The sequence below is a fragment of the Acanthochromis polyacanthus genome, chromosome 18 (assembly GCF_021347895.1).
Source record: "Acanthochromis polyacanthus isolate Apoly-LR-REF ecotype Palm Island chromosome 18, KAUST_Apoly_ChrSc, whole genome shotgun sequence".
Lineage (NCBI taxonomy): Eukaryota > Metazoa > Chordata > Actinopteri > Pomacentridae > Acanthochromis > Acanthochromis polyacanthus.
In genome coordinates, this window is record NC_067130.1 from 4990715 (window position 1) to 5008172 (window position 17458).

At 39.7% G+C, this 17458-nt stretch overlaps 1 protein-coding gene across 2 annotated transcripts in view; it reads right to left on the bottom strand.

Annotated features, from left to right (window-relative positions):
* Positions 1–3454: 3454 nt before the first annotated feature.
* Positions 3455–17458, bottom strand: part of npdc1a (neural proliferation, differentiation and control, 1a) — a 34020-nt gene continuing 20016 nt past the window's right edge. For both annotated transcript variants that reach the window (XM_051938681.1, XM_022215708.2), the window contains exons 3-9: positions 12945–13058; positions 12478–12711; positions 11357–11423; positions 7834–7924; positions 7591–7670; positions 7377–7476; positions 3455–6123 (exon numbers count right to left, since the gene is read on the bottom strand). In XM_051938681.1, coding sequence (XP_051794641.1) covers positions 6052–6123; positions 7377–7476; positions 7591–7670; positions 7834–7924; positions 11357–11423; positions 12478–12711; positions 12945–13058 — 758 coding nt within the window. In that variant the 3' untranslated portion in view covers positions 3455–6051. The remainder of the gene's footprint in view (positions 6124–7376; positions 7477–7590; positions 7671–7833; positions 7925–11356; positions 11424–12477; positions 12712–12944; positions 13059–17458) is intronic.

Consider the following 17458-nt stretch of genomic DNA (forward strand, 5'->3'; position numbering starts at 1 on the left):
AAGGGGACAGACCCTTCCCTCCGCGACACACACAAACATACAACCACATACACAAAAACCACAGAGAGCTACAGGCAAGCTTTCTCTCTGCCCCTGCCACCACAGCGACACACTCTCTGGGTGTGGTCAGTCGTGTCCTGAAGGCAAAAAGGCCAAACATAGAAATAGAAAACATAGTCTGCATAGAAAATCAGACAAAAACTCTGTGCGGAATTGCAGCAGAAAATGAGTCAAAGCGTGAGGTAAAAGGTGAATGTGTGGTGAGTTCATCGCAGGGGACACAGTAGTGTGTAAAGATTTAAATCCATTTCATCACGGCAAAGGAATCCAAAGAAGTGGTAACCGATTTCACCAAAAAATACACTTAGAAAAACCAGATCTCTCTGTTTAATTCCCTTAACCTCAAGTTATGTAGATTTTCTTCACTTGGAAGTCATCATGCAGTAAAAAGTGGAAAAAAAGTAAATTTTACGGTGAAAAACTGTCAAACTATGACAGTAGAAATCTGTAAACTAAAACAGTTTGATGCAGTTTATGTGACACCGAATCAGCGTAAATAAGGTAATCAGGAGAAAACTGTTGTTCTTTTTGTTTCTTAAAAAAATACATTTCTCTACTCTTGCACAGTTATTTAATGGAAAAATGCAAATCAATACTGTTTGTGCATTTATTCCACAGTTATATGTACACACGTGGACAAAATTGTTGGTACCCCTCAGTTAAAGAAGGAAAAACCCACAATTCTCACTGAAATCACTTGAAACTCACAAAAGTAACAATAAATAAAAATTTATTGAAAATTAAATAATCAAAATCAGCCATCACTTTTGAATTATTGATTAACATAATTATTTAAAAAACAAACTAATGAAATAGGGCTGGACAAAAATGATGGTACCCATAACTTAATATTTTGTTGCACAACCTTTTGAGGCAATCACTGCAATTAAACGATTTCTGTATTTGTCAATGAGCGTTCTGCAGCTGTCAACAGGTATTTTGGCCCACTCCTCATGAGCAAACAGCTCCAGTTGTCTCAGGTTTGATGGGTGTCTTCTCCAAATGGCATGTTTCAGCTCCTTCCACATATGTTCAATGGGATTCAGATCTGGGCTCATAGAAGGCCACTTTAGAATAGTCCTACGCTTTTCTCTCAGCCATTCTTGGGTGTTTTTGGCTGTGTGTTTTGGATCGTTGTCCTGTTGGAAGACCCATGACCTGCGACTGAGACCAAGCTTTCTGACACTAGGCAGCACATTTCTCTCCAGAATGCCTTGATAGTCTTCAGATTTCATCGTACCTTGCACACTTTCAAGACACCCTGTGCCAGATGCAGCAAAGCAGCCCCAAAACATTACTGAGCCTCCTCCATGTTTCACCGTAGGGACAGTGTTCTTTTCTTCGTATGCTTGGTTTTGAGTCTATGAACATAGAGTTGATGTGCCTTACCAAAAAGCTCCAGTTTGGTCTCATCTGCCCAAAGGACATTCTCCCAGAAGCTTTGTGGCTTGTCAACATGCATTTTTGCAAATTCCAGTCTGGCTTTTTATGAGTTTTTTCAGCAGTGGTGTCCTCCTTGGTCGCCTCCCATGAAGTCCACTTTGGCTCAAACAACGACGAATGGTGCGATCTGACACTGATGTACCTTGGCCTTGGAGTTCACCTTTAATTTCTTTGGAGGTTGCTCTGGGCTCTTTGGATACAATTCCAACGATCCGTCTCTTCAATTTGTCATCAATTTTCCTCTTGCGGCCACGTCCAGGGAGGTTGGCTACTGTCCCGTGGGTCTTGAACTTCTGAATAATATGAGCCACTGTTGTCACAGGAACTTCAAGCTGTTTAGAGATGGTCTTATAGCCTTTACCTTTAAGATGTTTGTCTATCATTTTTTTTCGGATGTCCTGGGACAATTCTCTCCTTCGCTTTCTGTTGTCCATGTTCAGTGTGGTACACACCTTTTCACCAAACAGCAGGGTGACTACTTGCCTCCCTTTAAATAGGCAGACTGACTGATTATGAGTTTGGAAACACCTGTGATGTCAATTAAATGACACACCTGAGTTAATCATGTCACTCTGGTCAAATAGTTTTCAATCTTTTATAGAGGTACCATCATTTTTGCCCAGGCCTGTTTCATTAGTTTGTTTTTTTAAATAATTGTTAATCAACAATTCAAAAGTGATGGCTGTTTTTGATTATTTAATTTTCAATAAATTTTTATTTATTGTTACTTTGTGAGTTTCAAGTGATTTCAGTGAGAATTGTGGGTTTTCCTTCTTTAACTGAGGGGTACCAACAATTTTGTCCACGTGTGTACATATTGTTGTGCCGATTTATTTCCTGTGAAAAGTACAGTTTGTTCCGGTCAAATTGATGCACTTTTGTGTTAAAAACGGACTTATGCTCCAATATTCATGACAGCTAGAACCATGTCATAGCTAAAAATACATATATTTAATATTAAATACACAAATTGTTGAGCCGATGATGGAAAAATGCTGTAAAATTGATAATAAATCAAACTGTAGCCGTCTGACAACCACAGCAGTCAGAATTTTACCATAAAAATATATTTTTTTAAATTTACAGTGCAGTATATACATATTTTTTTAAACTTCTTTTTATTGTTTTAACAAATGAAATACAACATCATTGTGCAATAAGAACAATTAAATAAATTCTGATGAAATAAATCAAAAATAACCCCATTCCACCTTCCCTTTGGTACCTTTCCCCTACACAAAACAAATAAACAACAAAAAGGACGTGGGACAAGCCAGGCATACATCAGTGTACATAAAGAGTTAAACAAAATAACTCATAATCCTGAGTACACAAAATAAGATTCTTTTTAGCATATTCTGTGGTGTGACCTTAGTAAATCAAGTAATATAAATCACTCCAATCAACAGCTCAATCTGGTATAAATGTGAATTGTGTGCTGTTAATCAGGACAAAAAAAATGGATCCCAGATCTTACTGAACTTTTGTGATTGTCAAGCATCAAGTAGAAAACGTATGAGTTTTATGGATTCCATTTCAATTACTCAACTTTTTTTTTTTACGTGTCTTTTGCATCATTTTCTATGAATATTTTGGCATCTTTGAAACTTTAGCCCCAATTTCCATAAAGTGAAGTGAAGTTTTGTGGCTTTGGCTGCAAAAAATGAGCTTCTACCGAGTCTTTGTTCGGCACCGTTACTATTCCTTCCCACGCTTTTACGATTTGCATCAATTTAACTTCATATTTATCCTAATTATTGCTAATCATGGAGGACAAAACAGCTTTTTAAGTGGTTAAAAACCCCAATGAAGAACCGAAACGTTGCAAATTTGAATCTAATCAAGTTTCATTGTTGCTTCTTTTTTCTTCATTTCCTCTCACTTCTCCGCAATAAAATAAAATAGAGAAAAATCATATTAATGAATGCACAAAATAAAAGGCTGATGAAGATTTTTCCACATGTAGTAAAAAGTTTTAATTCCAATCTTTAGTTTGCATGTACAAATATCTATAAAAAGTGAACACCATCACTCTTTGTATGTACATTGTTCAGCACAATGTTAACTTGGGGCCGGTAAGAGGACAGATGGGAGAGAGGGACGATACAAGATAGTGACATTTACCAACTACGTGTCCGTCTGTAGAGCCCGAATCCAAAATTTCAAGTGCTCAGAAGCCACTTGGACATTCCTCCTGCAGCAACAGGATGCATATATACAGGAGGCGGGATAATTCATCAAAGCATCGCCATGATTCAAACACAGTACAATCAAACCATGCAACAGACATCATCGAGTACTTCATTTTCATCTATGTTTAATATATCTACTGTATATTCTATAATCTGAAAATCTTTAAGTGCAGCTTATGTGACAAGAAAGAAAATCAGCAACACCAGCGGTAAAACTTCTAATGCTAAACCTTGTCTAGGGGATGTTTTTTTTACAGAGGTATCACAGGGATATGATTCTGATCCTGACCGTGGGCATGTGTTAGGAATGTGGTTTTGCCACTAGTTTTGCATGACAAAACAAGGGAGTGCACCTACTTTTGCTTAACTCGCATACAGTCACCCCCAAAAGTATTGGAACAGCAAATTCAATTCCTTTGTTTTTGTTGCATACTGAAGACATTTTGGTTTCAGATAAAAAGATGAATATGACACAAAAGTTCAGAATTCCAGCTTTTATTTCGGGGTTTTTACATCAAGATGTGTTAAACAACCCAGGAAAGATTACCTTTTCTTTGAGCCCACCCACTTTTCAAGTGAGCGAAAGTATTGGAACATGTGACTGATGGGTGTTTCTAGTTGCCCAGGTGTTGCCTTTTAAATCGATTGCAGAGACATTAAACAGTTCTCGTTTTTGGCTTTGGATTTCACCTGTGAAAACTGCATTTTCTGTTAACCAAACAGAGAGAGCTGTCTATGGGAGAAAAGCAAACCATTTTGAAGCTGAGAGAAGAGGGAAAATCGATCAGAGCTACTGCACAAAGATTGGGCACAGCCACTAGAACAGTTTGGAATGTTCTGAAAAAGAAAGAAACTACTGGTGTACTGAGCAACAAACATCGAACAGATCACCCCAGGGTAACAACAGCAGTTGATGGCAGAAACATTGTGAGAGCTGTGAAGAAAAACCCAAAAACAACAGTCACTGACATCACTGCCAACCTCCACAGGGCAGGGGTGAAAGTGTCACAATCCACTGTTAGAAGACTTGGAGAGAAGGAGGCCATACCACAAGATGCAAACCACTCATCAGCAAAAAGAATCGGAAGGCCAGATTGGATTTTGCAAAGAAGTACAGAGATCAGCCACAAAGGTTTTGGAACAAAGTTTTAAGACTGATGAGACCAAGATTAACCTCTACCAAAGTGATGGAAAGGCCAAAGTATGGAGAAAGAAAGGATCTGCTTATGATCCAAAACATACAAGCTCATGTGTGAAACATGGTGGAGGTAGTGTCATGGCTTGGGCTTGCATGGCTGCTTCTGGAACGGGCTCACTAGTCTTTATTGATGATGTAACTCATGATGGTAGACAGAAAAATGCATCCAAACTAATCGGGAGAAGCTTCATCATGCAACAAGACAACGACCCAAAGCACACTGCCAACACAACAAAGGACTTCATCAGGGGGAAAAAGTGGAAGGTCTTGGACTGGCCAAGTCAATCACTGGACCATAATCCAATAGAACATGCATTTTACCTCCTGAAGAGGAGACTGAAGGGAGAAACCGCCAGAAACAAACAAGAACTGAAAGAGGCTGCAGTAAAGGCCTGGAACAGCATTTCTAATGACAGCCTGGTGAAGCCAATGGGTCGCAGGCTCGATGCAGTTATTGCAAGTAAAGGTTATGTGACCAAATATTAAATGTTATTCACTTTAAGTTAATTTAATAATGTCTGTTCCAATACTTTTGCTCACTTGAAAAGTGGGTGGGCTCAAAGAAAAGGTCATCTTTCCTGGGTTGTTTAACACATCTTGATGTAAACTCTACAAAATAAAAGCTGGAATTCTGAACTTTTGTGTCATATTCATCTTTTTATCTGAAACCCAAATGTCTTCAGTACACAACAAAAACAAAGGAATTGAACTTGCTGTTCCAATACTTTTGGAGGTGACTGTATATTTGTCTGTGTGGTACATGTTTCTGCTATTGTAACACATTCTTTGGAAACAGCTGCAGAAATGTAGGACGGAAACAAAGGCGGAAGAGGCAATCTTAATTTAGCGTTTGACATTTAAACAGGACAAACACCTATCGGTGCGTTTCCGGGAGGACTCAGAATCTTACATTAAAAAAACAGAAGACAGGGTTGGTTCAAAACAGTGAGGGAAATAAATTAACGAGGAATCCAACATACGTTTGATAAAAGCCGATACAGTAAAGGGACGGACGAGAAAACAATCATTTGATCGCCTCATCCTCTGTCAGAATCCTTCATTTCCATGCATGCAGTGTGAGATCAAGAGGTTTCTTACAGGAGAAATGGCTTGTGTGCCTGTGTGTGTGTGTGTGTGCGTATGTAAAGTGTTCAGCATTCACTTGTGATTCCCCTGATAATGTATAGTGGAGTCATCAAACAGAGGGTTCTTCACTTCCATCTCACCAGTCTGTAAAAAGGAGAGGAGAAAATTCATCATCAGTCACTGAAGCTGCATAAGAGATGATAAGAGTGTGTGGGTCAATACATAACTGAGGAGCTTTTGAAGTCCATGGGATATATCTTGCATACATTTTTTATTAAAAGTGAAAAAAATAATGTTTTTATGTTCATTATGATCATGTCTTTTACAAATTTCATAATTATTTATTATGGAAGCAACCACTTAACAACAACAAAAATGACTGAATATCATTAAAATGTCAACTAAGTAACCGTCCCAATTTAATAACAGCCACCTTCTAATTAGCTAAACAATAATAAAATGAGCTGATTCACAAATAGTTTTGATTTTGTAGAATAGTTTTCTTTTTTACAATATATCAAATTTTAGATGGAAAATGACAAATTATATCTGTGTCTGAAAAATCACTTTCAACTAAGTTCGCCGTTACTAAAACACCTCTCAAGGAAGTGTGTTAATTCCAGATCACATGACCTGCTCATTTTGTTTCATTTTTGGTCATTTTCACTCTGTTTCTTGAGGATTTTAGGCCTAAATTTGTAGTTATTTTGAGTGTCTTTCATCATTTTCTGTCTTTATATGATAATTATCTGTCTCACTGAGTCTGTGGTCATTTTGTGTCCTTTTGTGTGTTTTTGTTCTCATTCAGTTTCTTTTTGATCATTTCAGTCTGTTTTGTGGGTTTTTTAGGACTTCTTGTGGTCATTTCATGCCACTTTACGGCCGTTTTCAGTCTGTTTGAGGTAATTTCAGGTGTTTTGTGGTCATTTTGTGTGTCTCTGTGGTCATTTGTGTTATTTTACACCACAAAATAAATTGTATCTGTGTTCGAGAAATCACTTTCAGCTAAGTTCCCATTACAAAAACACCTCTTAAGGAAGTGTGTTAATTTCAGATCACATGACCTGCTCCACATGATGTCATTTCCTCCTGAAGAAAAGACTGAAAGACTCCAAGGCTTTCTGAGTTATTTAATATAAAGTAGTGTGTGAGTCAAGTGTGGCTTTATGGCATGTCAGCAGGTTTACTACAATATCTTTGTAAATAATTTTCAACTTTACTCTGTCGTATATATAATATTTAGAGGAATCTTTGTGTAAAAATGCCATGTGGTGTTTGGTTATAGGCAGCCATGTTGGTTTTAGGCCTGAAAACAGTAAAAATGTCAACTATGATATGAAAAGTTCCACAATCATATATTGACCTGTGTGTGTTTGTGTGTTTGTGTGTTTACTCACTGGTGCAAGTCCGGGGCACTCATAAACTGTGAAGTCTCCTCCCACTTCTTCTTCATCTGATGTGACCTCGTTGTCGTTGGCTTTCTGTTCAGGTTTGTGGCTGAGGCAAAAAGAGAGAGTTGGGTTGAGCGAGGTCAGAGGATGTGGTTGATGTTAAGTGTGCAGAAAGAGAAGAGCAAAGGGACAGAGTAGCAGGGAAAACAGAAAAACTTACTTTCCCATTGATAGCATCTGCTGCTTTTGATGCTGATAGTGATACATTTGAGCATTTTGGGCCAGAGTTTTATCTCCCATCTGAATGAAACGGAAGAAGGAAGTGTGGGCGACACATTTGAAAACAGAAGCCTCGTTGCACGGGGCACAACTCGCACATCTTGTGGTTACCACAGAACAAGAAGTGAGAAACAAAACAGGCTCTAACAATAGCAGTTGGGCAAAAGAAGAGATGTGTGCTCACCACAGTACCGCTGGCTGGGGGAGGAGGCACGCCTACCCCTCCGAAGGCAGGGTAATCCACCTTCTCTGCAAGACGTGATTCCTTCTGCAACCTGTGGGGGCAATCATGATTCATGAGCTTCCTGAAATACTGAGGGCAGCTTCCTGCTTCTGGCATACACACGTCTTTTAACACAAGCTCAGGGTTCATGACAGCAAACAGAAGTATCATGTGAGTTTAAGGCCAGTCAGTAAAAAGGACAAATGCAGAGCCAGTGATGAAGCTCAGCTGGAGTCCCTTTAAAATGGAGGAATGACCATCCCTGAGCTAACAAGACAGATGTGGTCCTCACATGTGTCTTCTAGATTTAATTCACTGTGGCTGTGTCCGAAATCGCATACTAACGTACTACATACTACATTCTCAATGAGTATATACTGTATACTATGTACTATAAGTATGATTAGAATGCCGACCGTTCACACTGTAGTATACTACTACATTTCCCATAATGCACTTCAAACCTCCGACGACAAAAACCGAAAGTACGGCTATCAAATATCTCGGCTGAATGCCGGCTTCAGGTCGATTTTACGCTAACAAACAGTCGCATAATTAATGTGGCAATTTCAAGCCGGCACTCCTCATGCAGTTATTAGCCAGATTATGCGAATCGTTTCAGTTGTAGCTGCAGGCTACTGGAGGTAGCTGCTACTTGTTCTGTATGCAAAACGAGCTGCTGCAACTAGCTGCTAGCATTCAGTAGCACGCTGTGAGGCGTCTGACAAATGTAAAACGTTGGTCAGAAAACGCCTATTTCTCAAATCTGTGGGGTGATTAGGATGACTACTTAACCGCATAAAATAAAATAAAAATCGCCCCGGTCCGGCCACAGATCCCGCGGAGGCTTCCATTTTGGTGGGTAGCTCGCAAAGCATTATGGGGCGGTTGAGTATGACTAGTGTGGTCACCGCGCATACTTAAAAATTTTCCAGATATAGTATACATCCGGGTATTTGTCGCGTACTCAGTCTTTTCATACCATCTAATGTGAACGCACTACATACTTATTTTGACGTCACACTTAGTATGAATAGTACGTTAGTATGCGATTTCGGACACAGCCTGTAATTTTGATCTGATGCATAATTACTGTTCAGAAAGGGAGTGAACTATGTACAGTTATGAACCAGAGTCATTAGAAACAAGATTTGCATTTACAGTAGATCTTGAACATGGACAGCGTTGGATGAAAAAGGATTTAAATGTTATTTTTCCCCCACCAGGTGCATTTATAAACAAGATTATCTATTGAAATTAAGGTTGTTTATGAAAATATGCACACTGCTGGATATTTGAGTGTTGAAAAGAATCAGATGCGTTAGATTTTTGTGGAGCCTTATCTTCTGTTATGATTTTGTTTCTTATTGTCAGACCAATATTGTAATATCAGAATATATACTCATTAGCACACTGTTTAACTGTCTTCATGCCTTTACTTTGTCAATCTGTCAATGCACATCATGTGTCTTTATTAAAATGAGTTTAAGTGATGTACGAGATTCTTTAGTTGTCTTGTCACTTTAATCCTCAGCAGTCACCTTGATGATCATCATGATGATGCCTTAAGCAGAGCTACAATATGCAAAAGAAAGAAGGGGGAGTGTGACAAAAAGCACTCCCCCTTCTTTCTTATGCAAATTGTAGCTCTGCTTAGAACATCAAGATCCAACTGTGCAAAAGGTAAATTCTAGCAATTTTTCAATCGGTCTTAAGATTTTGCTCAGGTCTGTATACTGCACTGTAAATTAAAAATGGTAATTAAATATAGTAAAATTCTGGCTGCTGTGGTTGCCAGAGGGCTACAGTAAAACATTTTTCTTCGTTTATGATAAAGAAATGTATTGATATTGTTGATTTTACATTTTAAAAAATGTGCTTCATTCCATATTTTAGTGTAAAAAAGTTTTAACCTTTAAAACTTGCAAATTTACATAAAAATACCATATAAAGTTTGTATGATTTATTATCAATTTTACAGCATTTTTCCATCATCAGCTCAACAGTTTGTGTATTTAACTTTAAATATATGTATTTTAGCTATGACATGGTTCTAGCTGTCATAAATATTAGAGCAAAAGTCTGTTTTTAACACTTTTGATCAGCTGATAAACAGCCTACGTATTTCAGTTTACTTGTTGTTTTTAATAAATTACTTTTTCAAAGTGCTTTTTGTCACATCCTCCCGTCTTGCTTTTGCATATGGTAGCTCTACTTAAAACATCATCAAGATCCAAACGTGCAAAAGGTAAATTCTAGCAATTTTTCAACTGGTCTTACGATTTTGATCAGGTCTGCTTTGCCAACAAGAAGCTCTGGATAACGAGTGACATAAAGGGCCTGCTGAACCAGAAGAAGAAGGCCTTTAAAGATGGCAACACGATAGAGCTCAAGCAGATACAGAGGTAACTTAGAGTCCAGCTCAGGGAGGCAAAGGAGCAGTACAGAAGGAAAACAGAAGAAAGGATGCAGACCAACAACATGAGGGAGGTGTGGGAGGGGATGAAGACCATCACTGGCTGCAGATCCAAGAGAAGTGCCCCCACTGAGGGGAGTGTGGGAAGGGCAAACCAGTTTAACCACTTCTTCAACAGGTTTGACCAGCCCAACCCATCCACACCTCTGAACACAGCAGCCCCCACTCCCCCTATCGCGCGATTTCGGAACGAGATTTGCGTTCTAGCATCCTGAGATTTGGATACAGACCACAACAAAGAGTGATCGCCAGGTAATGAGGAGGTTTTCGTTCACTTCTCATCTCTAGTATGTTGTGGGACACTCATTGAGACTATCCGAGCCGGTCAGTGTGGGGGAAAAAAAGCATGTGGGGGGGGGGCAAGTTGCCCCATATTTTTCGCTAGCCGAGCTGCTAAGCTGCCTGCCTGGCTAAATACTGGAGCTATGTCAAAAATTCATTTCTCCATCACTCATGTATGAAATAACATGAAAACAGACCCCAGGTTGAAAAAAACCAAAGTTCCCCTTTAAGTCAGGCTTACAGTTTACTTTTTCGGTGGTATTTTCCTACTGAGTTGTGTTTCAGTGTGACATAAAGACTGTTTGTCGTTACAGTAGTTGTACAAATGTGTAAGCTGATCGATGTCGTGATGCACCTAATGGCTTTGTTTATATTTTTTTCACCGGAGTTCCAACTCGCGGCGAAAATTGACTTAGGTCACACCACAGGAATGGACCCCATGATACTGTTTGACTAGTTGCCTCTTTAGCTCCAACTGTCTGACAGCAAAACCGAAAATATCAAAAAAAATATTACATTGCAAACATGATGGCATTTTAAATTTATATTTTAGCAAAAATAAATACCTGGTGTATTACACAATGACTCAAAAACACAATGATTTGACTTGTATTTACTTGTACGTGTTGAAGTTCTACAACATACTGCACTTTACGCAACACCACAAACACTAAATCTTATTGTCTTTCTCCGGCATTATTTATGATTTGCCGTGTTCATACTCACTTGATGAAACAGACGGTAGCCACGCTCACTGCCACGGTGCCCACCACCACACACAGCGAGATAATAACTGCAGAATGACATAAACAGGTAAAAAAGGATTGTTAAGGGGTAAAAGATGAGTCTGATGGCCACCCTGCTAGACACGTAATATGGTGCAAAATTAACTTACACTGTAGCTCATTTGCTAAATAGAACATGTCAGAGTTTTATAGTTTTTCTGTATTGATAAGACCCTGTTCCTGAAAAACAGCACACATTTCCCAAAATGTCCGTGGCACAAATTTCATCTGGAATTGGATTTCTTTGCGTGCGTCTTTGTCTCCCTCTAATTCTTGGTCTTTGTCTGGGTCGCGGTCCAGGACCAGGTGCATTGGCAGGTCCAGGTTCTGGTTCTGGCCGTGGTCTGGGTCGTCCACATCTTCTAACATGACCTCTTGCTCCTCTGACATCCATTCTGAACAGCTAATATCGTTTTCCAGCAGGTTTTATAGCGTGCATTTCATTGGCAAAAGTGTTTTCAGCTTTGACCCGTTTGTGTCTTAATTGTGACAGCAGTGTTGGAATAGTGTCCCAGTTCTGCTTCCTAGTGTTCACTTTTTAGAAAAAGGTGTGCTATGAGGGAAAAGTGTGTTCAAATGAGCAAAAAACGTGTTCAGTCTTTTGCAAAAAGAGTGCGAGAGTTTTGGAAACTGTATGCAAACCATGAATAGCGTTCAAGGTTTTGACAGCGGAGTCCTGTTTTTGAGAAATGTGTGCATTCAGATGGTGGCTGTGTGCACTGAATGGAATTTAGTGTCTTATCAATCGAGAAAAACTGTAAAAAGATACGAAACACGAAGGGAGAGACAAACTGGAATAAACAGAAACAGAAGTTCTCAAAAATGATAAAATCTTGCTGATGAACTTCCAGCTTCCCACCCACTAGATAACAAACTCTTTAGTGAGAAATGACACTCACAATAAACCCGAATGTGAACTGTGTCTGGTTACACCCTTATCCTGTACCAGAAACCTCAATTTCCCACGCTCGGATGAAACGCGGTCTTCACTTTGTGGGAGATACAAACAGCCGTTAGGTCTCCTAACAGCGGCGCGTGATGAGAACAAGAACTCGTACTCACCGACGATGATGCTGTCGTTCTTGGGTGTTGGCACGGCTACTGGCCCACCTCGGCCCCCGGTTCCTGTAACTCTGGGCTGGGGGGTCGGGGTGCTGGGGAGGGCAGTAACTACAGGGCGTGGGGCTGCAGTGGTGGTCTGCTGGGTTTCAGCTGAGAGCCTCAACTGGTTCTGCTGTTGGTGTTTGGAGGCAACTGTCTTGCTATTCTTAACATCTGTCTGAGGGGTGATGTCAGCTGGAGAGTTAGGAGCACAAAAAGAGCAACAAAATCAAAGGTTAAGACGAAGAAAATACCTATATCCAATAAGGGATTAGATAATTAGAAAATACTGAAAGAAATTTTAAAAAAATAAACACTTTCTATGCTAGAACAAATGCTTGTGACTTGAAGCCTCTCCTCGAACAAACAGGAAATAACATGTTTGCTGCTTATATGTTATTCAGGTGCTTCTATTGCAGGTTTCTTACCAGGATGTTTGGATTGCTTTTCTGGTGTTTTCACCTCTGACACTTCCTGTTTTTCAATGACAGAGTCAAGGAAATCGATTTCTTCATCCAAGTCAGCGTAGGATGTCATTTTGCCTGAAAAACAGATGAAATGAAAAGTGTCATGAAATTACACTATGGAAAAAAAAGCCAAATTTCTAACATCACATTTGGATTTAGGACCTTTTTGATAGTAAATAAAGCACCTTAGCTCTTTCATCTAAAGTACATTAACTTTTCCACATCTAAACTAAAATTGTCAAATGATCCAAATCAAACAAACCAATATGTCAATAAAAAAAAAAATCAAAGACTAGAGGAAAAGCAGAACCCTAAAAACAGATTTGTGCATCTGAATTTTGTGTTTTCTTGTTTTCTCTCCCTTGAATGATCCAGTGAGCCCTCAGTGAAGAAGCAAACATCTCCACGTTGACCATCCTCACAGTTCTGATGCACTTTGGACGCCATTTTGGCTGGTGCTTCTTGTGCCATTTCTTAACAAAATGGTACAAAAATAGAGCTTTACGTCGACTTTATATGTAGTGTTCAAGTAAAGAAGGTTTTCTTCGTGTCCAGAGTTGAGAAAAATCTCAACATTCATTCATACTTGAACTACATTTTGCTAGAAATACTTACGTGCATTTATTTAGGAAGGACTTTTCATGCAGTTCTTGTATTTGTACAGGAGTGTTTTTACATTTCTGTACTGGTACTTTACTCTAGTGAAGGATCTGAATAGTTCTTAGAACATGGCATACAACAGACAAATCAAACACCGTTAAATGACGATATAATGTCAATGAGTTAGGCACAATCTGTAGCCAACAACAGCAGCAAATCCTAGCTACTAATAAAATGGACTAAGCAATATTTGACTTGAAATATTCAGCAATTATTAAAGGAGTTCAACACTCCACCAACTGACCGATCTGGTTTTATTTCTTATTTTTCATCCCAAAAAGCTTGAAGTTGGGTTTTTCTAGATCTGGAAAACATAATTTTGGAGCATCTTTTTTTTTTTTTTACGTCTGTTGTTGTGTTCTTAGGAGGGAAACGGAGAGAGTTCATGCATATGGTTTGAGCATGCGTTGTTTGTTTGGAGGAACTGGTAAAACAAAAGGAGACAATACTGAAACTGTTGTTGAGAGCCTTTTAGGCCAGACAATGGGCCACATTTCTGAAAGACTGCTGAGGGCTCCGTGGCGACTGACGGTGTGTGTGTGGCCTGAGGGGAAAAGCTCTGCAGGGGGCAACAGCCAATCAGCCAAACCTGGGCTTCACTGGGCTGCAGTTGCTGCTTTCACAATAGACCCCATAGCTCACTGCTAATAGAGGTAATCAAAGTGTTATTTCCCTCTGTAAAGTTGGCCAGCTGTATATCTGTTGCGGCGATCTGCCTTGAAGTGTTTGTGCGCGCGCTGCAGCAGACTGCGGAGCAGACGTGTCGGCTGGAAAGCCGTGCATGCCGCTGCACCGCTGCGCATCACTCTGTGTCGCGCCTCAACAGGTGAAATCAATTTGAGGAAATCAGCTGCACACGCCGAAGACAAGAAATAGAAACGCCAGAGCAGTCGTTCTGGCTTGCAGACGGAGCAACAGCGACAGCACGGCGGCAAAGAAAGCATTAACTAAAGGCATGGGAAAAGGACTGAGACCAAAAGAGGCCACCGGTAAGCGTGTGTGTCTCCCATGGAAGTTTCATTCAGGAGGGTTGTTTTGAATGCCTTTTGTAAATGCTGGTGAAGTGCTAAATGCCTGTGTAAATTATGACAAGTGCATGTAAAAATTAATTCTGGTGAAATTGGTTGATTTAAATGACCTAAAATGTAGAAATCAATTTGTTTACTGAAAACCTGATGTATTTAGGTGTTTATTTGCTCATTTTGTGTTTAAGGTTTTTCACCTACATCGCTACATCACTGCTGTATCACTTCTGCAATAACTACTGCTACTGCTTCATTTTAGGGAATTAAATAAAAGTGAAAAGAGTGGAATCCTGTTGCAAAGACCAGTCCTTCCTCTTCAAGTGTGGGAAGCCATGCGTTAAAGACACTTCACAGTGGAAAAACTGTGACAGTTAAAGACACTTGACAATATCAAATTATAGGTATTTGCACACACAAAGCTACTGACACAGCAAGTCTGGAGTGAGGAAAGCGCTTGGAACTGCAAAAAGTGCAAAGACTTTGTAAGACGGTGCCTCCAGATGATATCATCTCCAATACATGAACAGTTGTTTTGTGTGACATTCGTGTTATAACCAGCTTGATAAAATAAATGACCATCGCCAGTACGCCGAGCTAAACAAATGTGTTATTACACCTACAATGCATTAATGATTACAGTGGCGCTGTCACTCCAGAAGGCAGGCCATCTGGCTGAGCTAATGTGTATGATACGACATGCCAGCACTTTCACTGACTGCTTTGTTATTTTCTTACCCCCTTCCACTAATGGCCATTTAGTGCACTCCATAGCAGGTGTCTGCGGAGGCGGGAAGCACCATCTGTACTTTGCAGGTGGTTGAGAGCGCCAACTGTGCCTGTGTGCTCGCCAGGAGTGTGTGGTAATACAGGTCTACATTTTAGAGGGGATATACAAATATACTGACAGTCAATAGAAACTTTGAGGTAGAAATGTAGGCAGAATTCTACTTGTAGGGAGGTTGTAATTATTCATTGTGGATTTACTGATGATTTACATGATTCATTGCACATGGGTTGGTCACTTTGCAAAAGTGAACCAAATACACACCAAGCAATACTCAGTGAGTATCTGCACAATTTGAGAATGGGGTTTGAAGGCCTATATAAAGGCCCAAAAAAGGCCACCATCGTTAGTCCAGTGAACAGCATCATGCCGCGTCTATCACATGAACAACGTCTCCGGGCACTGGGTATGGTGGAGGCCGGTTTGAGCTACAGTGATGTATCCAGGCGTATGGGCTGTTCCCAACCCACAATCAGAAGCCTGGTCCAAAGCATGCGCCGATGGATTGTTGCCTGCATCCAAGCAAATGGAGGCCGTACTCGGTATTGACTGTTGTGACTTTGTGTTTGGCAGGTGCCGTTTTCTTTTGTGAAATTCTTTATTTTGAAATCATTCTTGAAACTTTAGATTTTTGTTTTCTGTATGCCAATATGCTAAACAAATGATTCATATGAAGAAAATCCAGTTTGGGGCTTCAAAATAAAAATTATGTTGAAAAATAAAAATATGGTCTCAAAGTTTTTAATGACTGTCAGTGTATATATGTATAAAGGACTTTGTTGGTAAAGTTTAAACTAAAAATCTGCAGCAAAATGGTAAAAAGAAAGAGGTGAATACTATTTATTTAAGAAGAAATCCTCAGGATCTCTTCCACACAGGCCAAAGCTGATAATTCCCATAAAAAAGTGGTGACTGTGTGCATGTGCGTGGATCGTCACGCATTCACTAAGCATGCACACCTCTCCTAGTGTAAGACAGTTCTGTCACCGGCTTGATAATGACCCATAACCTGTTGAGAGCCCTCAGGGGGGCGGTTGGGTACAACAAACAAACACTAAACATCTCAACAGGGATTGTGGGTCACACACACATGCGCTGTTTTCTTTTCCCACTTAAAAACCTTTCACATTTCTTCCTCCCCCAAACCCCCCCCCCCCCACACACACACACACACACACACACACACACACACACACACACACACACACACTTCCTCCCACCTCCTTCTACCTGATAAACATCCAATTCAAACTGACTTATCAGATTAGTCACTGTATTTGCTACCTGCTTGGAAAATTTCCTGTGATGTGATAATACAACACATCCCAATGCTGAAACAACAATAAGAAGAAATAATCTGTGAAGAACCTAAATACTTTCAAATAAGATTCGTGCATTTGTGTAAATTAAACAGTGGGGTTCTTGAAATATTTTGAAACAAAACTTGAAAGAAATCCCAAATCAGCTGATAAAAACATTAGATATACATTTTAAATTCTTGTGTAATCCATAATAATGATTATTATGATGATAAATTAATTTAGGTGAATATTTAAAAAGTGAAATATCCACCGTAAGTTATTGGAGTCCAAAATGATGATGAAATTGTGCAAATGTGGAGCAAAAAACAACAACAACTAAACGTCATAAGTCTGAAATCATCTGTCATGTTGTGACAATTAACTAATTATGTTAGTGTTACAACAGAATCCATCCATCCATCCATCCTCTATACACCGCTTTATCCTCATTAGGGTCGCGGGGGGTGCTGGAGTCTATCCCAGCTGACTCGGGCGAAGGCAGGGGACACCCTGGACAGGTCACCAGTCTGTCACAGAGCTACATATACAGACACACAATCACTCTCACATTCACACCTACGGGCAATTTAGAATAACCAATTAACCTCAGCATATTTTTGGACTGTGGGAGGAAGCCGGAGTACCCGGAGAAAACCCACGCATGCACAGGGAGAACATGCAAACTCCATGCAGAAAGATCCCAGG